Below are 23,871 nucleotides of genomic sequence, written 5' to 3' on the forward strand. Positions count from 1 at the left end.
AAAAAAAACCCATAAATATAGATATAGAAATGTAACAAACTCGTGCAATTGGATTCGTTCTAGTATGTCTGATTAATTTAATGCGGATTCAATGAGGTCGACGAAATTAACCAAACTGGCTATACTAAGGAATTAAACTGGTGACACAGAGATATATGTTTTGCGTTTCTGAATTTTGAAACTGGTATAATGATGTTTAAAATACAGATCTGTCATGTGTCCCCGCTTTGCTTGCAATCATTTCAATCAGATTTGCTGGCTGGATTCGAATCGACTACATTTAATACCTAATTATATTGTGCCACAAAAGTGATTGTACTGGAAAAAAAACTTGGACAAATTAATTACGATTTTCAATTACTATATATGAGTGCATTTCTTTCTAACACAAACGATACAAACGGCTAAGCGCGAACAACTTCTGATCATTTCTTTCTAACATACATTTGTAAAGTTTACCTAATATTTGACAAACTATGCACTCGGTACAAATGCGTCTACCGTTTGTCAATCAGCGTCTGTTAGTACAAACGCTTCATTTGTTTCTAACTTCAGACATGTTAAACGCTGTATTTGTTTTAGCTTTTGTAATAAGTATGTTTACTAACAATATGTGTTTGCATTATTGAAAGTTCAAACAGGGTCAGTTAAGTTAAACACTAATAAAACGCTGTAGTTGTTTCTACTGTTGTAGCGTTTAGCATACGATATCAAACGGCACACAACGTTTACAAATGTTTGGTTTGAAAGAAATGCCCCCTATATAGTGTATAAGTTAACATTGTTTTATAGTAATATTTTCTTGTATATTATCATGATTCTCTATCTTTTTATCTTTTCATATTCCGCTCTCTTCTTCTAGATTGATACTATTATAGTAATATATATGTAATTTATGTAAAGACACGTCTTCGGGATCTTCATAAAAGTCAGTGACTCGTCTTTTCAATTTCTTAACAAAGAGAATTTGTGACAACAGTATTGAGCACACCAGCTGTTTTTTTGGAATAATTGTAGCAAACCATATGTTTTTTGCACTGTCAATTTGTCTAGGTCCATAAATTATTTTATATCTACAAATCCACAAATCATCGACAAAAATAGTTACATAACCATTCGTGCAACAATATATATTAATAATATATTAAATAAGAAAATATAACAACTTAAAAATTGATAATTATTTGTTTATTTTGTGTTGATAGTGAAAAGTATTTATACAAATAAAACAATTAAACCTTAACCGTCCCTGATTTAGCAAGGTTTAGATAACCGAGTTTCAATTTAAGATATATACCCCGTTTTTCAATGTATTCTATGTTATACTATTCAAACAAAATTCAAGTTAATATATATAGACACAAGCCTGCATAGAACAAGAGATTTCTGGACTTATGAACCATGTACACATTACAACCAATATATCATGATATAATGTACAGAATTGATGATAGTATCTTAGAGAAGAATCTATATATATATATAAAACTAAAACTATACAGTTTGACCTATTTAACATGAAAATGATAACCCCGTTTTTCAACGTATTCTATTAGTATTCAGGCAAGAAAACATTAAAGTTTAATCTCGACGCAAGCATAGCAGCACATTACAGGGAATTCCTCGACTTCTGAACCATGTACACATACCAATCAATTTATCATAATTCAATTGACCTAATTGCGGATAGTATTAGAAATAGACCTATATATGGAAACTCAAACTATACTTTGACCTACGAAACACGAATATGATGTCGAGGTTAGATGAACACTGTGAGAGAACAAATAAACTGTGATTACAATCAATCCATTCACAAAGTATATTTATATGTTGCTAGTAGTGTCTGAAAAACTCTTCACGAAAAGTTATTTTTGTTCAATGACAGAACCATGATAAAGAGGTCAAGTTCGGATGAACATTATTATAAAAAACGGAAATGTACTAATTACAATCTTTCAATTTCCATTCACGAAATGTGGTTGACATCTAATATACTTACTATAGGAACTGAAATATCGACTTAACGTGATCACATATCCATGAAATGGGATTATTTTTAGTTGACACACGAAGCTGTGCCAGTGGTACTAACAATTTTAGCAGATAGGAAGACTTAAATTTCTAGCTTTAAAAAGAGTCTATAACATGTTAAAAGAGCCTGTTTTGCTCACCTAGGTCTTTGTGCAAATTCAACGAAAAATGTACACTCTCCAATATTAAAGACGAGGTAAAAATTCATGACCACAATTATCTTTTTGTTGATGTTGTATAGATGATCATTTTGTCACAAAAAGGATAAACAAATCTTCATGTAGGATCAAGTATAAACATGATCTTGTTGTCATTTATCATAGTACCGGTGTTGTAGTTGATTTGCAGTCGTTTTACCATTATACCAGTTTGTTGGTATGGTCTTGCTGTCACAAAGTCTTTACCACTGCAACGGTTTGTTAGTTGAGTATTCCGTCATTTTAACCTTTTACCGGTTTGTTAGTTCCGTTTTTAGTCATTTGACCATTGCATTGAATTATTAGTTGATCTTGTCGTCATTTTCGCTATTATAAAGGTGTGTTGGTTGATTTCACAGTTCTCCTTGTTCCGATTTGTTGGCTGAATTTGCTGTCATATAACCATTGAAAGTTGATTTTTCTTGCTATATCATGACACCATTGTACCAGTTGTGGGCTTATTTTGAAGTCATTAAACACTTGTGCTATTTTGTTGGTTTAATTTTCAATCATTGTATTGTTTTATTGGTTAATCTTACTGCCAATTACCATTTTACCGATTTGTCAAGTGATATTGCAAATATTTTAAACTAAAACCTGTTCGTAAAGTGATATTACAGACAGTTTACCATTGTACCGGTTCGTCAAGTGATATTGTAGACATTTTACCATTGTACCGGTTCGTCAAGTGACATTGCAGACATATGACCATTGTCCCGGTTGTCAAGTGAATTGCAGACATTTTACCATTGTACCGATTTGTCAAGTGATATTGCAGAAATTTTACCATTGTACTGGTTTGTCAAGTGATATTGCAGACATTTTACCATTGTACTGGTTTGTCAAGTGATATTGCAGACATTTTACCATTGTACCGGTTCGTCAAGTGATATTGCAGACATTTTACCATTGTACCGGTTCGTCAAGTGACATTGCAGACATTTGACCATTGTCCCGGTTGTCAAGTGATCTTGCAGATATTTGACCATTGCACAGGTTTGTCAAGTGATATTCCAGACGTTTTACCGTTGTTCCGGTTTGTCAAGTGATATTGCAGACACTTTACCATTGTACCGGTTTGTCAAGTGATATTGCAGACACTTTACCATTGGACAGGTTTGTCAAGTGATATTGCAGACACTTTACCATTGTACTGGTTTGTCAAGTGATATTGCAAACGTTTTACCATGGTACAGGTTTGTCAAGTGATATTGTATAGACATTTTATCATTGTACTGTTTTGTCAAGTGATATTCCAGACGTTTTACCATTGAACTGGTTTGTCAAGCGATATTCTAGACGATTTACCGTTGTACAGGTTTGTCAAGTGATATTGCAGACGTTTTACCATGGTACTGGTTTGTTAAGTGGTATTGCAGACATTTTACCATTGTTCCGGCTTTTCAAGTGATATTGCAGACATTTTACCATTGTACCGGTTTGTCAAGTGATATTGCAGACACTTTACCATTGTGCAGGTTTGTCAAGTGATATTGCAGACACTTTACCATTGTACTGGTTTGTCAAGTGATATTGCAGACACTTTACCATTGTACAGGTTTGTCAAGTAGAATTGCCGACATTTTACCATTGTCTCGGTTTGTCAAGTGATATTGCAGACATTTTACCATTGTACCGATTTGTCAAGTGATCTTCCAGACATTTTACCATTGGACCGGTTTGTCAAGTGGTATTGCCGACATTTTACCATTGTATTGATAGGTCAAGTGATATTACAGACATTTTACCATTATACCGGTTTGTCAAGTGATATTGCAGACGTTTTACCATTGTATCGGTTTGTCAAGTGATATTGCAGACATTTTACCATTGTACCGATTTGTCAAGTGATCTTCCAGACATTTTACAATTGGACCGGTTTGTCAAGTGGTATTGCAGACATTTTACCATTGTATTGGTAGGTCATGTGATATTAGACATTTTACCATTATACCGGTTTGTTAAGTGATATTGCAGACATTTCGCCATTGTACCGGTTTGTCAAGTGGTATTGCAGACATTTTACCATTGTATCGCTTTGTCAAGTGATCTTGCAGACATTTCTTCATTGTAGCGGTTTGTCAAGTGATATTGCAGACATTTTATCATTGTACTGGTTAGCCATGGTCAAGTGGTAATAACAGTTGTTTTACCATTTTACCAATTTGTCAAGTGATCTTGCAGACATTTCTCCATTGTACCGGTTTGTCAAGTGATATTGCAGACATTTTACCGTTGTACCGGTTAGCCATGGTCAAGTGGTAATAACAGTCGTTTTACCAGTTTGTCAAGTGATCTTGCAGACATTTTACCATTGTACTGGTTTGTAAAGTGATAATTGCAGACATTTCACCATTGTGCCAGTGTGATGCTTGATCTATCTTGATGTCATTGATCATTGCGACGGTGTTGTAGTTTATTTTTGCAGTCATTTAATGATTGTACCGTTTTTTGTGTTTGTTAGTTGATTTTGCAGTCATTTTACAATATTGGTTTGTTAGATGAGTTTGCTATCATTTTCAGCTTGATAAAGGTTTGTTGGTTGGTTTCACTGATATTTTATCATACTACCAGTTTGTTGGCTGATATTGCTGTCATTTTATCCCTGTTCCTTGGTTGATTTTACTGTCATTTAATGATTCGATTGGCTCAATGATAGATCTTGCATTCATTATTGACATTATACCGCTTTGTTAGTTGATTCAGCAATTTATTGTGCCACTGTACCAGTTTGTTGCCCATCATTATACCCCTACTGGCTTGTTGGTTGGTTATGCTGACTACACATTTAGTATTAGATGCAAGATTTTTTTATTAGTTGTCAGCGGCTTTGAACTAGCTGTCAGTTAAGTGCAAGTACTCTCAGATCTGTACCTAGTGTTTTTAGGGATTTGGATCTACAAGTACCCGTCAAAGTCCACTAGTATTTTGTCAATCTGATGGGTTAGGCTTATTTCAACGGATTTTTATAGTTTGTTTTTATGTTGTACTGTTATACCTCTGTCCCAGGTTAGGGGGAGGGTTAGGATCCTGCTAACATGTTTAACCCTGCCACATTGTGTGTGTATAAGCCTGTCATAAGTCAGGAGCCTGTAATTCAGTAGTTGTCAATTGTTTATGTGTTACTTTTTTGTTTTTCATTCTTTCTCTTGTTCATAAATAAGACTTAGTTTTCTCCAGTGAATTGTTTTGCATTGTTATTTCTGGGTCTTTTATAGGCGAAATTATAGCTGACCAAGCTGTATGGGCATTTCTCATTGTTGAAGTCAGAAGGCTTTGCAGTATAGTTATAGTATAACCTATAGTTAATTTGTGTGTCAATTTGGTCTTGTGGGGAGTTGTCTCATTTGCAATCATACCACATCTTCTTTTTTATATGTACTTTTGGACCTGGTTGTTGATTGATTTAAAAGGCTAAACAACCTGATTAAAAAGGATCAAATTTTATTACACAGAATACAACACATTCATTATAATGTTGACACTGGTCTTTTATTACAACTTAAAATTTGATGACATGCTACGATTGCCAGTATCATTTCAAATAATATAATGTTTCAACAATTGGCATCCAAAATACAGCTGGATACAAGGTCATTTCCTTTTTGAAAATAGGGCAATAGTCAGACTTTTGTAAATTTTGTAAACATTAGGGTTGATCCCCTTAAAGAAAGAACTATAGGGCCTAGGTAAAACAATGGACTAAAACTTGGAAATTAATTTTGTTATCATTATGTATTTGACAAGTCTGACCAAAAATTAAGCAATATATTTATTCTTTCTTGACAAATACATTTGAATTACCTTACCAGAAAAAATGACATGTTGAAAAATTCTACGAAAGAAAATTGTCTTGATCAATGAATATTATGCAAGTTTTTTTATAATGAATTTGAACGACCATGAGTGACAGACAGCAGATGTAAAGAAAAAGTGAATTTAAAATAAATTAATAAAAAATGTAAGAAGTTTTTATTGAAGAGAATCGATATCAAAACATATGCTACATGAATGACAAACTATCTACTTGTCTAAAACAAAAAACAGTATAATCTTTTCAATTCAAAACAGATTATAATAAAGCAACTTAAATGACTTTCTGACTCCCAACAGGTTTCAGATTAAACAAGTAGGTTCAAAATTGTAATCATACAATGTTAGTTCCTAGAAATTTGGGAAATGACGAAGCTGCCTTTGCTAAAATACAAGAAAAAAATCCAATTAATTTTGATAAAACAAGAAATGGCTTAAAAAAACAATTTGACAAATACTGAGAATTAAATTTACACTTTATTGGTATCAATTCTCTTCTTTTATGTCTTGAGAAATATTTCATGGGAATATGGTCTACCTACATAAAATGAGCATGGTTAAAATATAAAAAAAAAACTAAATTTATCATAATTTCTTTTGTTTTTAAGAGTGAAAGTCAATGTTTATATTCTAGCAGAAAAGTTTAATACACATATGAAATTAAAACCAAACCGGAGCAGACTAACAAGGAACCAGTTTATCCAACTTGTCAGGATTAATTTTCAAATGAATAACAGCAACTGAGAATATTCTTGAAGGTAAAGTACAGAATCTTAAAATACTCTAATATATATTTTATACTTAAAGCCAAATTGTATTTGAGAAATCATTATTGTCCCCACCCCCTTCTTCTTATGATATCCATCCAAAACAAAATTTAAATTGCCCATGATTTAACTCCAACCCCCTTGCTATAATGTCTGCTCCTACAAAGCTATTATTTATACATGATAATGAAACACAAAGCTATGAAATGTTCTTATTTGTCATTTGGTTTATGACCTTGACCTGGAGCGAGACCTACTCTTGCTACGACTTCTGGAACTGTCAGATCGACTCCTTGACCTAGATCTACTCCTACTTCTAGATTTGGACCTGTTGGGGAAAAAAAAAGAAATATGTATATTAAATTTGTGTTAAATGTCTGATTTTTTTCCCTGTGAAATTTAAATAAAATAAATCAGATTAGTGAGAGAAAAATTCTTGAATTCATAACACTTTTTTTTTATTTCTGATTAGTGGTGTGAATTAAACCATTCTTCATTTGAGTTTTAAAAAAAAATAAAATAAAAAGAAACAAAAAGAATTAAGTTTAATAATAGGTTATCTGATATAATGTAATATGATACATATATATATATATATATAAATATGATAAACAATTTATTACGTGTGTTAAACACAAACATTGTTTGGGAATAAACATTAATTATATTTCATAATTAGGTAGCAGTAACCTTTTTGAACTTTCATTAAACAGTTTGTTCCAATCTTACCTCTTACCCCTAATAAACGCTTGTTCTAAAACTAAATTTGTCGGCCATTATTTCCCTGCCACAATCTACACCGGGTTCCTTAATTTTACAACCTCGAAGCTAAAAATCTGGGAACAGCTACTCTTTAACAATTCAAGCTATAACACCTCTACGTTCTCGTATTACTAGACTGCAAGATTGCCTTGCCTTTCACATGCAGCAGATGCTCGTGTAACTTAACTGCACAATATGCATTCTACTGCACCAGCCTGAGCTTGTAGACTGCACTGTGCATGTTACCCCAGGATTACATAATCTAGTACAGGAATCTATGATCCTTTTAAACTCATATGATCAGGTCCCTTTCCCTGGGTCCAAAAAGAAAGTAAAACTTTTTAGTTTGTATGAAGAAACTGGATATTAAATATACACTATAGCTATATATAGAGTTGACTAGACTTAAATATGTTTATTATATTTATTTTTACGCTTAAATTGAACAGCTGTCTATTAAATTTTTAGCTTTATATAAATCCATACATGAACATGTACATGTATGCAAATGAAATAGATTTTTTAGTTGTCATAATAAATAATATAATTTAAATTTCACTATCATGGATTTAAATATATTTTCATGAGTACAAATTCTCATGAATTTAAGGAAAATAGAATTCCTATAAATATGTATACTTCCAAGAACCATGGTGTATCTATACACTGGAAATCAACAAAAGTTGGTATCCTACATTTGAACTTATAATAATAAATAATGAATTATCAATACAAAAGACAAATCTGAAATTTGTAAAAAATTGAATTGTTATGTCTGCCAAGAACAGCAGTAATATTAGAATGTCTTCCTGTGTCTGTCAAATATGAATTAAGTTACAAGTAGAGAAAACTGATACTGATACATTGTAGATGTACAATATCAACAATAACCTGGTAACCATGGTAACAAAAGAAATCATTCTTTTTAAATACATAAATGTTATTGTACATAAAATGAAAAGCAAAACTGAAACATGATACAATACTCATGATACTGTTGATTCATTATTTTTGAGAGTTTGAATTTTTTTTATGGATTTAGGAAACTTTGTATTTTTCGTGAATATTAGAATAGAATTTGCGATTTTACTAAGGTTTGCATACTTAACAAAATGTAAACTTTGCTGAACATCCTATAACCGTGAAATTAACGAAAATTGGCATCCTATGTATTATAATGCATTTGATGAATCCACAGTATTGTTTTTTAATCTACTTCTACGAAAAGTGAATAAATGTAGCCTGGTATTCATGATTTTTCACTGCCACTTAAGCAAGGTAAAGAATATTTAACATGTTTAACATTTAAAGCAGTTCAGTTTAAGGTGGCTTGGGACTATTCGACTGCGCATAATTTGAATTTCACACATGAATTACAAAAGTATTTGTCGTAAATTTGAAATAATTTTTTAAAATATTTTGATTGTCATTAGAAATGTTAAATCATTGTAGTTATGTGCCTAGTAGAATATTTTCGTTATTATCAGTATTTGTTAAGGGTCAAAATGACATTTCACTCATTTTCACCATTTCCCGCCAAAATTTGGGTTTTAATGCAAAATAATATTTTTTCCTTATCAGTGACCTATGGTTTTCATTTGCTCATTCTTTGAAGCTATATCCCAGCTTTTCATATTACAGTTTTGGACCAATTGTCATAGAACATTTTTTTGATATTCCGATAAAAATATGTCAACACCTCTATTTTCCCTATCATTTCATTGGTCCCTTTTACATACATGTTTAAAAGTAAAATTTTGAGCTTCAATGGTCAGTGACCCCCTATTTTTTTCTACCAATTTGATTCATTTTAAAGAATAAAATAACCAAAAATATGGCATTTTTATAGAAACTTCAAATAGGCCCAGGCCACCTTAAGGAATATTTTTTTAATATAAATTTATATAAAATTGTGTCTGTGTTCTTTAGCCTAGGTGAGTTGTGTTGAATGTACATTCAGAAGTTTGATGTCAACAGAAATGATATGACAAGTTCCTACATGAAACAAAGTTTAAGAAATGTTGTGTACATTTCAAACTTTAAATGTTTTATGTCAATTAATTCTCAAATTAACTAAATATTTTCTGTGTACCAAAAGGATAACTTATTATTCTTGAGGTTTACAAACCTAATTGATCATTTGGTATTTTCAATTTTTTATTTCTAAGACTGCTTACAAGTTGTTCAATTTCATTCCTGGATTTAATGGTAACAATTTGCACAATTTATTAATTATACTGAACATGCTGAATTTAGTGAAATCATATGTCAGATGACTAAGTTTTTGATCTTATAAGAATGAAACCATTCTACCATGCACTCAATGTAGTCATAAGCCTCCATGATCTACTATAAAATGAACCAGGCTACAACAAATTTACAACTATTACCATTCTTATCTTCGTACATGTAACTGTAGAATAATTGTTTATTGAGTTTACCTGTAAGATCTCCGCCTACTATCCCTGTCCCTACTGCTACCACCACGGTCACCACCTCCATATCGACCTCCTCCTCCATCTCTGCCTCGATCTCCGTCTCTGCCTCGATCTCCATCCCTGCCACCACCTCCGCCATAACTTCCACCTCCCCTTCTTCCACCTCTACGGTCATTTGAAGGTCTTCCATATCTTGCCATCTGTACACGGAGTTCCCTACCATCTAACATTGCTCTGTCCATTGAATCAAGTGCGTCTTCTGCATCTCTTTTGTCATAGTACCTGAGAAACAAAAAAATTCATTGAGTGCATTGTTATTTGTAAATGTAACTAGGCTATGAAATATGTCAGTACTTATATCATGTGTTGTTTGTTGTTCTCTTTTTAAAATGTTGGTAATGTCTGTGCCAATTTGACCATGTGCCTAGTAGTGCCATGTCAGGTCAAAATAATTATGCCTTTCAAGACGTCATAAATATTTGTATTTGCTGTAGTGACTAGAATACATTATTATTGAGACTTCAGTAAATGCATGTACAATACATGTAGTTCACATTCTTAATGTTTTATTTTTTCAGATCAAAGGAACCAAGCTGTGTGTTTTTCATTTAAAATCTTCAATGTTTTACATTCAGCATTTACACCAAAGTGATTTGAAACAAGGCAGTGTCTGCGTGTACCCACATGCGGTTATGAATAAGTCGACTTGCTGTTCTAGGCTGCACATACCCACATCTGGTTTTCTAATAAAATGCCATCGGATCGGGAATGAAACGTGAAATATATACAAAAATTATCGATAATGTAGGGATTTCGTGTAGAACGAGTGAAGAATATGAAGATAATATTTTCAAATTGTATTTATCAAATCATGTAAATAAAGATACATAATAAACATTGCAAAATTAAATGCACAATGATGGAAAATGAAACTGTATAGTCATTGTAATAGGAAACATGATAAAAATAAATACAATTATAAAATTTAAATGAAAATTTAATAATAAAATTTTAATAATTTAAAAATATACCCATACATGTATGATATTTTTACAATGTATTTTAAAATAATCTTTTAGTAAAATGTAAGACATGCAAGACAGAAACTGAAATTTTAAAATATATAAAACTACTAAAATTAAAGCTCGAGTTTATAAAAATTAAAGAAGCAAGTAATAATATCAATTTAAACCAATTATAAAAGATTGATGTAACTAATTAATATTTGGAACAAATTTTACATATCCAATATGATTGTTTTGGCACAGATTCAACCCTTCACATTTCAAGTGTTGCCAGTCTAACCAGCAACCACATGCCAACGAGTCCTGACCATGTAGGTTTTTTTTTTACAGTTTATACATATCCAGACACATGTTCCCTTCTTTCTGTGATCTTAATTTTTAGTTGTTTCCAAGCTTCAGTGGTAAATTTTTTTTTAATGAGCTGGAGGTTTATGTTTTCATCAAGAATTTGTTTGGAATTTTTTCCCAACATGAATGCAGGAAAAATTTATTCTATTGTACTTTAAATCTTCTTTAATTTTTGTGCTCCCGGTTCTTCTATTCTCTGTGGCTGCTATAGACTCCAAATTTCTTTTTTTTCAATTGTATGAAATTTAATGCCTGATAGTTCTGCACAAATTTTGCTAATTCATGATAAGTCTGAAATGTCTTCCCCACAGTTAGGCCATGGAAAAATAATTCATGGTTTCCTCTAACCCGACCGGGTCATTGTTCGCCGGGTCATTTAATTTTTCTAAAAAAAAAGATTTTTTTTTATTGCACCGACAACAAAACTTGTTTTTACTTATTAGGCCACACCAATTTTATTTCTTGTTCTACGGATTTTTGGACTTCAAAATTTGGGGCGAGCGAGCGATTTGAAAATTTAAATAAAAAAATATTTAATTTGGAAAATTTTGAGGCGAAGCTTGAAAAGTAAAGGCGAGCGACTATAATTTTTTTTTGTAAAAATAATAAAAATAAAATAAATTATTAGGTTTTGATAATATTAAAACTTGATTTATCACTTGAACTTTGACATTTCTTTAATTTATGAAGTATTTTTTCCCTGTTCACCAAGAAATGATTAAATCTGGTCTATGTATGTGTGACTGACAATGAAACAATTCTCCGTTCAAGTCATAATCAGTTTGGGGCCAACCCCTTAATGTTATAAATATCCCTTTTACATGCTTTATTAGGGATCAATATAAGTTATAATATACACATGTATTTTTGTGTACACAAGGGCTCATGTTTTCTCAAAGAACTATATATCTATCTGGTATTAAATGGTCAAAACATGTCCAAGAATTTTATAATATTCCTAGACTTTAACCATGTTTAATTAATACATTTAGTTTAACATTTTAATATTATTCATAATAATTAAGTGGACCCCTCTTTTAGAAAAAAGTTGTTTGAAATATGATGCAACTCTCCTGTTTTTAGGTACAAAATTCTTTAAAAAGTTTCCAAAGGTTTTGTATAGAAGAAATCCTTGGTATTACTAAATTCTATTTTCTTTTCTACATCAGTAAACATGGTAAAATGACCCCTTGTCTGATTGAGAGTTGTTCTCAACCTGATAATAACAAACACAGGTCAAAGTACGGCCTTTTACACAGGGCTTTGATACAGACCAAACAGCAAGCTATAAAGGACTCCAAAATTATTAGTGTACACAATTCGAACAGGAAAACCAACGATCTAATTTATATATCCAAACGGGAAAATACCAATGAACAAACATGATAAACAAACGATAACTGCTGAAAGACAAGCCCCTGAATCAATCAGGACCAGTGCATAAACATGCAGCATATATAGATAGTTTTGTTTCGCCAGCATACAATATAATTGCAGTTGAAAGCAAATCCTTCAGAAGTTCTTTGTACTTTATTCTTACAACGAACATTTTTTTGATAGGGAATATAAGTAAGGGGGAAAGAAACCAACTTTTGGTTCTTTACGGGCATTTCCGCGGTTATAAATTTATATCGGAGCACTCCCGATTTGGATAAATAGTTTTCATGTTGTAACAAATATTCTAACAGATATTTACACAGTGTGATGGGGTGCTTTTATGTTTAAAATCATTATAAACAGGTTAGACTGTGATTTTAAAAACAAATGTTGATATCTTTCTATAATATTCACACAAAAAAACGGTGCGGGAAATGGACATGATTACATTTCCGGATGCGGGAAGCGGGAATATAAAAAAAATTAAAAAAATCTGTTTTGAAAAAAATAGGTGCGGGCGGGTCCGTCGAACAAGGAATCAAATTGGTGTGGCCTTAGTGTATTTATTTCATTCACTAACACCATGTTCACAGTTTTGTTCATGTTTTGATAATTTTTTCTTGATAAAATATTCAAATTTTCCAATTTTCGGCATATTTTGGGTGATATTCTCAAAATTCTGCTTTTTAACCCCAAATCGTAATTTTTTAACCCAAAGCAGCAAAATTTTGAATTTTATGAGGCTCTACAAATTCCTCACATTGAACGATGTCAATTCCAAGCGTTTTGAACATACATGTAAAACAACGTTTTAAAGTAAAAAAAGTAAACTAATTTGGCTTCAATTCTTCCATATTCTTTCAAAAAAAATGTTCCCTCATTTCAAATTCTCGTAAATTCCGTAAATTTCCTCTGATTTTGACATGGTTTTTAACAAACAAAACCGCCATGTTTACACTTTCATCTGGGTTTTTAATCAAAGAAAGATAACTCATGTTTGCACTTTTTTGAGCGGGCAACATAAAAAGAGGTATTCCCATCCCGGTAAAACATGACAGGACTCATCGTCAGCTGTCTGAAGTGTGAATCCTGGTAAACCGTGACTCATCGGCAGAAGGGTTAAATCAATTAATTCATTAATTGCAACAAATTCCATATATATTACATTTCATTCCCAATCCAGAGGCATTTTATCATAAAACCTTATGTGGGTATGCGCAGCCTAAAAAGGCAATTTGGCTATACGTACCCACATGCAGGTACGCACAGACACTGCCTTAAAACAACAATCACGTTTTCCAATTATTCAACTGGAATTTGAATTAAAATTGGGTGCGAACGTGGAGAGTGCGAACAGACCTTGGGTGCAAATGTGTAGGCTGCGAAAGTGTATTGGGCGCAAACGGACCTGATATCCAGGTGTAATGATAAGTCGTTATACTAAGGCTATTTTTTTCTTATTTTTTCTGTAGACCTAGCTTTAATTTTTTATAACCATGCATTGGCAAGCTTGATAACTCGTAATTGTTTGTCAGCAACTAAATGTACGATGATGTTCCGTACAGAACCTTCTAACCTTGTTTGTTTACATTAAAATTTCAATGGCGTCAAAATCACGTGATGTCAATTCGTTATATCCAATCAAATTGCTCTACTGTCAATTAGGGGATTTTTAAGTCTACGGCAATTATGTTATTTCTTTCTGGGATATATTGCTTCAAAATAGTTTGCAATAGTTCTGGGTTTTATTCAACAGGAAAACTCTTTTTATGCCATCCCTTTTGACATCAAGGGAATTTTTCATGAATATTTACCTACAGTCATGATGGTCAGAATATCGATCTTTTTATAATGATTAAATGAATAAAAAGAAAATTCTATGAAAAATAAATGTAAATTGTTTCTTATTAACCAACTCTATATGCCTGTTCAAAATTATGGCATGGACATCGTTTTTTCTTATAGTTTTCCTTTCATTTTGGTTTGGCTTTTTTCGCGGGAAAATCGAGAAAGAGGTAGTGAGCATGTCATTTTTTAAATTCCTAAAAATACGATTTGCTTGACCTGTATTGCCTGCCACAAGATTGATGACGCTGAATGGAATGTACACAAAGCAATGGAGGGCGGAAATGGGATTTTGTGAAGTCCTAGAATGTTTTTAAATATTGGGAAGTTGGGATTGAAACAGGCATTAGAAAATTGGCATTTTTTGGCAATAATTGAGAACAACATTGAAAACTTACCTTTAGAAATGTTTTTTTATTCAAAAGTGCAGAAAAAACGTATTTTGCACTGTTTTTCTACGCCAGAAGTACCGTAGTGACATCAATGCTGAGTTTCCCCGTGTGTTAAGTACAAACACAAATACCTAACGAACTGACAAGATGATCGATCTTAGACTACGGTAGGATACCTGTACCATGTGTACATGGTGTACTGTTTTTTGTAGCATGTTTATCAAGTATCTGATCATTTCATATATAAATGGTTGTTGCCACAAATACTTATGACACGTTACCTTGACAAGTATAATAAACCAACCTAACAAATGCAAAACCTCTGCTTTTCCTAGTGAAACGATCTCGGGGAATATAAATGTCTCCAACCTCGCCGTACTTTTCAAAGGCGCGTCTCAGATCTTCTGGTGTTGTTCTGAATGTGAGATTGTCAACTTTAAGAGATGACATTCGTTCTGTGTTGGGTGGAGGACGAGAGTAACTCATTTTTGTCGTTTGAGTTTCGACTTATGTATGTAAATTATACAAAATTGATCCTATTTTGTTTCTTGCATGTTCTTTCTCGTCAAAATTTATTCAGCCTCGTTCTTGGTTTTCTTTGTCAGTTCAACGCTTGCATGGAAGCCACACCAAATCGGCCCACATATTTAGCAACTCGCCCCACTCTTTTTATTTTCGTGATCATCATTTAGTTTTGAGAGCCCTCTCATTTTATACAGCTAAAATCCGAGCTAACAAAAATAGCTCAACACCAGATGCCATTCATTTTATTGATAAAACTATTATTTTTTAGAAAAAAACCCAGCTACATTTTATTAAACAAGTATTGCGGACAAAAAGAAGCGCACCAAATCTAGCTGTTAGAAATAAAGTAGGAAATCAACTAGGACTTCTGCCATTAGCAACTTTCATAAAACCCAAAACTATGATGTACCTTTCTAGATTAAATAATGAAAATCTATACCCACTTCTTAATGATCGAAGCCTTTCATTTATACTAGCATCAAATCTGACTGGGCAAATTAATTAATGCCTATATATATATATATATGGATGCACAAAAGCACAAAAAATAGCAATATTAGACACACAAATGATAGAAATGCAATGTAAAGAAAATTTCTAGAGGAAAAAAATCACGAAGAAAGGAAATGAAGGTTTATAGTTAGTTTGTTTATTTGATTAATGTTGTGTGATTTTGCTCTGTCTTATTATTGTAGCTCACTGTAGTATACATTAATATAAAGACAGAGCAAAAACTAGGTCAGTATCAAGACTGATTCATAGAGATTTGTTCTCACAAAATTGAAATGATTCAAATAGCAGATTATTAACAGATCTTAACAAATTTAATAATCAATTGATAATTAAGTGAAAATGCAAAAGATGCAGTGTCCCAATGACAGAAATTAAGGAGGTAAATAAACTATAAGTAATAGGCCAACTATATTAATTTTGTTGTATGGAAGGATTGTAGTTTGTGTAGTCTGCCTGGCATGGTTTAGCTGACCTTGACACCATTTTTATGATTCCTTGGTCAATGGTTAGTTTTTTTTTTGTTTGTTTAGTCTTTTTCTTAATTATATATCTTTATTCTGACAAACCTTCGTAAATACAATGGTATACAGAAGTTACATGTAATAAATAACACAGTTATAAATTAGAGAAAACATAATATGTACACTATTTACAAATACATGTATAAGTTGAGTTTAGCCAGGAGAACACACACATGAATTAATATGCCTTATAAATGTACATAGCTTTTTTAAATATGATTGTTTTTTTCATATTCATTATTTCCTTAAATTTAATTATAATTGGATAATCAATATACTTTTTAGCGATATACTTTTGTCTTTCTATAGCCATAAATTTACACTTCATTACCTAGTGGAATTCATCTCCAAGATCTTTTAAGTCACATAGTTCGCATATTCTTTTATCTCTCTGATTTTTTTTCCATCTTCCACTTTCTATAGGTAATCTGTGGTTAATGAGTCTAAATTGACACAGAGTATAAATATCACGGGGTTCCAAAATGTCTAAATACTTTTCGAATCCAAAAAGTTCCTTAAAAAGGCGATAATTTAATGTTTTTGAGCTCGTTTCAACTTTGAATATCTGAGTACCATGTTTGTTTAAATTGATCTTGGAGAGATGTTCTTACAACAGTCTTTTAACCAAATTTCATTTACACAAGTTTGAGATAACCATACATAAGATAAACCAGTTTCATTAAGGATAAATTCTATACATTTCATCCAATAAAGTTTAACATTATTTCCATGACATAAACTAAACATTAACTTGTATGCAATTGCTGATAATTTACTGGGTTTGCTAAAAATCAGTTTCGCCCAGTATGAAATCATGCGAACCTTGATATCTAAACTAAAAGGATAACGTCCTAATTCTCCATATATAACACAATTCGGGGTAGAAGATTTAAGATGTAGTAGAAGTTTACAAAATTTCAAATGAACCCTTTCTAATATATCATTATTTCCAAATCCCCAAATTTCACAGCCATAAAGTAAAACAGGTTTAACCAATTTATCAAATAAATCTAATTGACAGCTTATGGATAAGCCATGCTTTCTCCCCTTTTTGATAACTTCATACATGGCTCTCGTCGCCTTTTCTGCGAGATGCTTCTTGTTTGCTTTAAATGAGCCATTTTTTGAAAAATAAATCCCAAGATAATTGAACTCATTTACAATTTCTAAATCAGTATTACCATAATTAAATTTAAGATCAGCAGGTTGTCTACCATTGCAATAAATCATGATTTTAGTCTTATCTACATTGACTTTCATTTTCCAAACATCACAATATGATTCGAATTTTTCTAATAACAAATTAAGTTCTGTGACTGATTCAGCCATTAATACAGTATCGTCTGCGTAAAGAATTGCAAAGAGTTTAACATATATTATAAGTTATCTACGTAATTCATATCCGTAGATATGGGTATTTTAACACCCTGAAGTACCCCAGTACACCATGAGGCGAAAAAAACATGGCTGCCAAGAGTGTGACACATTAATTTCAGCTCCTCAATTTTGGTGTTTTTGAAGTGATTCTATACATTGTTGCTATTGGAAATTTACATATTTATGATCCTCTACATATAAGGATTCAGGATTTAGCTGTATTATTCTTTAGAATTCTGCATTTGGATTTATATTTGCATTTTTAGTGTTTTTCTGTGTGAAACTAAAGGATTGTAAAAACTGTTCATAGAGTCAATATGCCTAGAGACAATTTAGGTAAAAACTTGAATAAGACAGTACAAACACTTATTGCCCCAAGGAGGGATTTAACCAACAAAGATAATAAAGAGAATAAAGACCACAAAGAAGGAAAGGTAAAATCTGGTGAGAAGGCCTCGAAACAAGCTAAAAGAACATTGTCTGATGTTGAGAAGAGTGAAGAAAGTGACAATAGTATGAATCTCAGCTCAGATTTTAGTGGTATTAGTAAAGACCTTGCGGAAATAAAAAGTGCTTTGAAGGATAACATAAAGAAAGATGATTTAACAAAAGCCTTGGAAACTCTTTTTAAAAAATCAGACATTGAACAGATTGTTACAAATATTGTAGAAAAACTTTTAGGAACTCTAAAGAATGAGATTAAAAAAGAAGTCAATGACAAAGTAACAGAAATAACTAATAAACAAAACACAGAAATTCAGCTATTGAAATCCCAAAATAGTACTTTAAATAATCAGTTAGAGGAACAAAATACTAGATTAAATAGTTTAACAATAGAAATGGAGGATAGTATGAACAAATCATATTCAGCATTGTCAATGGCTAACTACAACGAGCAATATTCTCGAAAATTTAACATCAAGATGGTAAACTTCCAGACAGAAAATGATGAAAATCTTAGAGAGTCTTTTTTAAAAACAGTGAAAGATGACCTAGATTTAAAGCTGGAAAAGAGAGATATAGTGGCAATACACAGGCTGAGGTCTTACAAATCTGGAGTACCACCAGTGATTGTTAAAGTGGTGAATAGTGAGGTGAAAACAGCAATTATGAGAAAAAAGAAACAAATGAAGAACCATGTGAAATTGTATGATGACATTACCATCAAAAATAGAGATCTACTGAATGGACTACAACACCATAAAGACATTGATGTAGCATACTATTACAATGGATCTGTATTTGGGAAGACAAAAGATGGTCTCCAAATTATTTTTGACATTTTTGATGATATAAGCTACAGAATTGAATATGAAAGAACCAAAGATGTGAACAATGCAAATGGTGAAAGTTAGATATAGCTTCAACTTTAACCGTAAAACTATTGATATAAACATTTCAATAGTACACTTTTGTCTTAAATATGTCATATCATTATCATATGGGTCTTTTGGTTGTTTATTTCTATTATATCATGTCTATATACTAACAAAGATATTTTGTGTTTAATTTGAAACCAATATTTTATCTAAAACGCTAGATTGATTTAAAATAGACTATTTTCACATAAAATATGCAATATGTGTATATAACAATATTGTGGTTATATCCTTTAGGTAACCAAAGGGAAAGACTGTTTAAGATATGGTAAAAAAAAATCATGCCAATTATTTTATAACAAAACTGTGTACTACACAATTTAAAACAAAGACTTATTACACAGCCTTAAAATCTTTGTATATAATTAGTGAAAAAGGTTCAAAACACCAAATGTGTAACAATACGTACAGTGGTGACCATGTTGGACAATTTTTTTGTTTTTAATTCTGGTTGCACAAGATACTGTGTATCTTGTCTTACTTTTCAGCCTTTAGTCTTAATTTTTATATTTTCATATATTTGGTCTCTATGTTTGCTCTATATTATATATTTGACAATGTATAAGAATTATGGAAGGTATTAAAATTTTGTCAGTAAATTGCCAGGGTTTAGGCGATATTGGTAAAAGAAGAGATATTTTTGATTACTTGCGAGATAAAAATTGTAATATATATTGTTTAGAAGATACTCATTTTACTCCATCACAAGGAAATGATATTGAAAACCTATGGGGATACAAATGCTATTTTAGCTCTTTTTCGTCAAACGTTAGAGGAGTAGCAATTTTTTTCAAAAATAATTTTGAGTTTCAAGTTCATAGAGAAAGAAGAGATTTATATGGAAATTATCTTGCATTAGACGTAACAATTGAAAATCATAAGATAACCTTAATTGCTATTTATGGTCCAAATATGGACGATCCAGGTTTTTATGAAAAAATATCAGATATCATTGAAGATTTTGAGAATCAGTATTTTGTAATCTGTGGTGATTTTAATCTTGTGCTTAATCCTGAAATAGATTATTACAATTACTTACATGTAAACAATCCAAAAGCCAGGTTAAAATTATTGGAAATTATAGATAATCAAAGTATGGTTGACCCATACAGAGAACTATATCCAGATAAAAGACGTTATACTTGGAGAAAAAAGTCACCATTGAAACAGTCAAGGCTAGACTTCTTTCTCATATCTGATGTGTTATTACCTTCTTTAAAAGATTCATATATAGAATCAAGCTATCGATCAGATCACTCCATCATAGTTTTGCATTTAGTATTTAATGATTTCAAAAGGGGAAAAGGACTCTGGAAGTTTAATAACTCATTGCTATCTGACCAAGAATATTTAGACACAATAAATGTAAAAATTGAAGATATAAAAAATCAGTATTCTGCAATACCACTTTCAGAAAAGCAGAACATTATGAATTCAGATTTTTTATTAAATGTTGATGATCAATTATTTTTGGAAACCTTATTAATGGAAATAAGAGGTAAAACTATAGCATTTAGTAGCTACAAGAAAAGAAAAGAGAGGGACAAAGAAGAAAATCTTACAAAAGAGATTCAAAGGGCAGAAGAAAATATTAACAGCAATACTGACTTTCAGAGTCTTGAGGAAAAAAACAAGAGCTTAAAGACATTAGAGGGAAAAAATTAAGAGGGAGTGTACTAAGATCCAAAGCAATATGGATCTCAGAAGGTGAAAAACCTAGTAAATATTTTTGTAATTTGGAATCTAGAAATTTTACAAATAAAATTATCCCTAAAGTACAAAAAGATGATGGAGAAATGATTAATAATCAAAAAGATATTCTCAAAGAGGTTAAATTTTTTTATCAAGAGTTGTACTAAAAAAAAAATATTGTTACAGATAAGATTAAGAATTTTGATACTGTTTTTGATAAATACAATGTTAACAAATTAACAAATGAGCAGTCAGATGATCTAGAGGGTCCAATCTGTCTACATGAGGCATCAAATGTTTTAAAAGCAATGAAAAATGATAAAAGTCCAGGATCATCCGGTTTTACAGTTTTTTGGGGAAAAATTGGTCCATTTGTAGTAAGATCCATAAATTATGGTTTTGAAAAAGGTCAACTCTCTGTTACACAGAGACAAGGCATAATTACATGTATACCTAAAGGAGACAAACCACGACAGTTTCTTAAAAACTGGAGACCAATTACGTTCCTAAATACTTCTTACAAAATTGCATCAGGGGTTATTGCTAATAGATTTAAAAAAGTATTGGGAAGTTTGATTGATCCTGATCAAACTGGCTTTGTACTAGGTCGATTTATAGGAGAAAACACAAGATTGTTATATGACTTGATGCAAATTGCAGAAGAAAAAAACCTACCAGGACTTCTCCTATTTGTCGACTTCGAAAAAGCGTTCGACTCATTATCATGGGATTTTCTACAAGAAGTATTAAAATTTTTCAATTTTGGACAATCTATTTGTAATTGGGTGAAAATTTTCTACTCTAATATTAATTCAGCTGTAAACCAAGGGGGTAATTTATCAGATTTTTTTAACATTGAAAGAGGTTGTAGACAAGGCGATCCGCTTTCTCCTTATTTGTTTATATTGTGTGCTGAAATACTAGCTATTAAGCTTCGCAATAATAAGAAAATAAAAGGGTTAAAATCTGTTAGTATTGAAAATAAATTGTCTCAATTTGCTGATGATACTGCTATTATTTTAGATGGATCTGAAGAATCTCTAATGGAAAGCATGAAAGACCTTAATTATTTTTGGGAAATCTCAGGTTAAAAAATTAACTACAGTAAAACCCAGGTTGTATGGATTGGCAGTATGAAATACAGTCAGAATGAACTTTGTACTAGCTTAAACTTATCATGGGGTAAACATAATTTTTCGTACCTTGGAATAGACTTTGATGTAGATTTATCAAAGATGATACGATTAAATTATGATAAAAAAATATTGGAGATTGAATCTCTTTTAAAGCAATGGAGCAAGAGAAACTTAACTCCAATTGGGCGTATTACAGTGGTTAAAACATTGGCATTACCAAAGCTAATCCATCTGTTTTCATCATTGCCAAATCCAGACTCTAGATTTATTCAAAAACTTGATAACTTGTTTTATAGTTTTGTTTGGCAAAAACCAGTTGGTAAGGTTAAGAGAGAAACATTAGTTAAAGATTATTTTGAAGGGGGTCTAAAAATGATTTGTTTGAAACCTTTCATAAAATCACAAAAATGTACATGGGTTAGAAGATTGATCAATAATAAAAAATTACAGGACACTCTTGCTTTCTATGGGATTGATTCTGACTTATTAGAAAATACAGGTGTCAAAAACATAGAAAAAAGTATGAATGTATGCACAAATCCATTTTGGAAAGATGTTTTGAGTGCCTGGAAAGAAATTGTTTCATTAAATACTGAATATACATGGGAATATTTTTTGAATATGCCTTTATGGTTTAATGAGAAAATTGAAATAGAAAATGATGTTGTTTTCTACAAAGACTGGTATGATAAAGGTGTACACATTGTAAATGATTTATTAGATGAAGCCGGAGAATTTTTTTCTCTGACTGAATTCCAGAAGGTGTATCAAATACGTACAGATTTTCTGAAATATTATGGCTTAATAAATTGTGTTAAACAGTATTCACAACAGTTTGTTAAAAATGCTACATCGCCAATTAAGAATTGTTACCCAAGCATTCCTAATAATATCAAGATTTTTTTTAAACATAAAAAAGGTTCCAAAGATATGTACCTCATATTGAGAAAAAATCTTACGGAACCAACAAATAAAATGAAAATTATGGAATAGTTTGGTGTCACTAATGATGAAATGAAACTCATTTATACACTTCCATTTAAAACTACTACAAATAGTAGAGCACAGTGGTTTCAATACAGGATAAACCACTTAGTTTTGACTACTAATTATTTTCTGGAAAAGATAAAACTTGTACAAAGCCCTCTTTGTACTTTTTGTAATATACAACCAGAAACCATTATACACTTATTGTGGGAATGTGAAGAAGTACAAATTTTGTTAGAAAATTTTGATACATGGACTTTATCTACAGCACATGTAACACTTAACTATAATTGTAAGACTTTTGTATTTGGTATTTTTGATGTTAGAAACTGTATTGTACAAAATAAGATATTGCTCTGTATTAAGTATTATATTTACTCAAGTCGATGTTTGAAAAAAGTTCTATCACTTCAGGCACTCAAGCATAAGTTAAATGATCTGTACTGTACTGAAAAAACTGTAGCTATTTACAAACAAAACCAAGAACAGTTTGAGAGAGAATGGAATAGCTGGCACTTTCTAAATTATACTGAGAACAATCACACAAATACATGAGACTTTTGTTTTTTAATTTGCTAATAAAAACCTACAAATCTGGCTCTTTACTTTCCACCTTTCTTGAATCAGAAACCATATAAGGACAGTAATATATAGAGCAAACCACAGATGACCAATTCTTCTTTATTTTTTTTATTTTTTTTTCTAAAAATTTCAAATTTGTATTTGTTCCTTTGTTAGATATT

General features: G+C 31.3%; 1 protein-coding gene across 2 annotated transcripts; it reads right to left on the reverse strand.

Moving 5' to 3' along the window:
• Positions 1-5,658: 5,658 nt before the first annotated feature.
• Positions 5,659-15,610, reverse strand: LOC134724482 (serine/arginine-rich splicing factor 2-like). 2 transcript variants are annotated; one of them, XR_010108432.1, is made up of 4 exons: positions 15,303-15,610; positions 10,015-10,293; positions 7,541-7,887; positions 5,659-7,139 (listed from the first exon to the last, which is right to left on the reverse strand). XR_010108432.1 is itself a non-coding variant. In XM_063587517.1 (3 exons), the coding sequence occupies exons 1-3, from the start codon at positions 15,482-15,484 to the stop codon at positions 7,040-7,042; spliced, it is 561 nt and encodes a 186-aa protein (XP_063443587.1). In that variant the 5' UTR covers positions 15,485-15,608; the 3' UTR covers positions 5,659-7,039. The 2 variants fall into 2 exon arrangements, 1 of the variants encoding a protein (XP_063443587.1); XM_063587517.1 differs by lacking the exon at positions 7,541-7,887 and having other exon boundaries at positions 15,303-15,608.
• Positions 15,611-23,871: the final 8,261 nt, after the last annotated feature.

The sequence above is a fragment of the Mytilus trossulus genome, chromosome 7, assembly GCF_036588685.1.
Source record: "Mytilus trossulus isolate FHL-02 chromosome 7, PNRI_Mtr1.1.1.hap1, whole genome shotgun sequence".
NCBI classification, from domain to species: Eukaryota; Metazoa; Mollusca; class Bivalvia; order Mytilida; family Mytilidae; genus Mytilus; species Mytilus trossulus.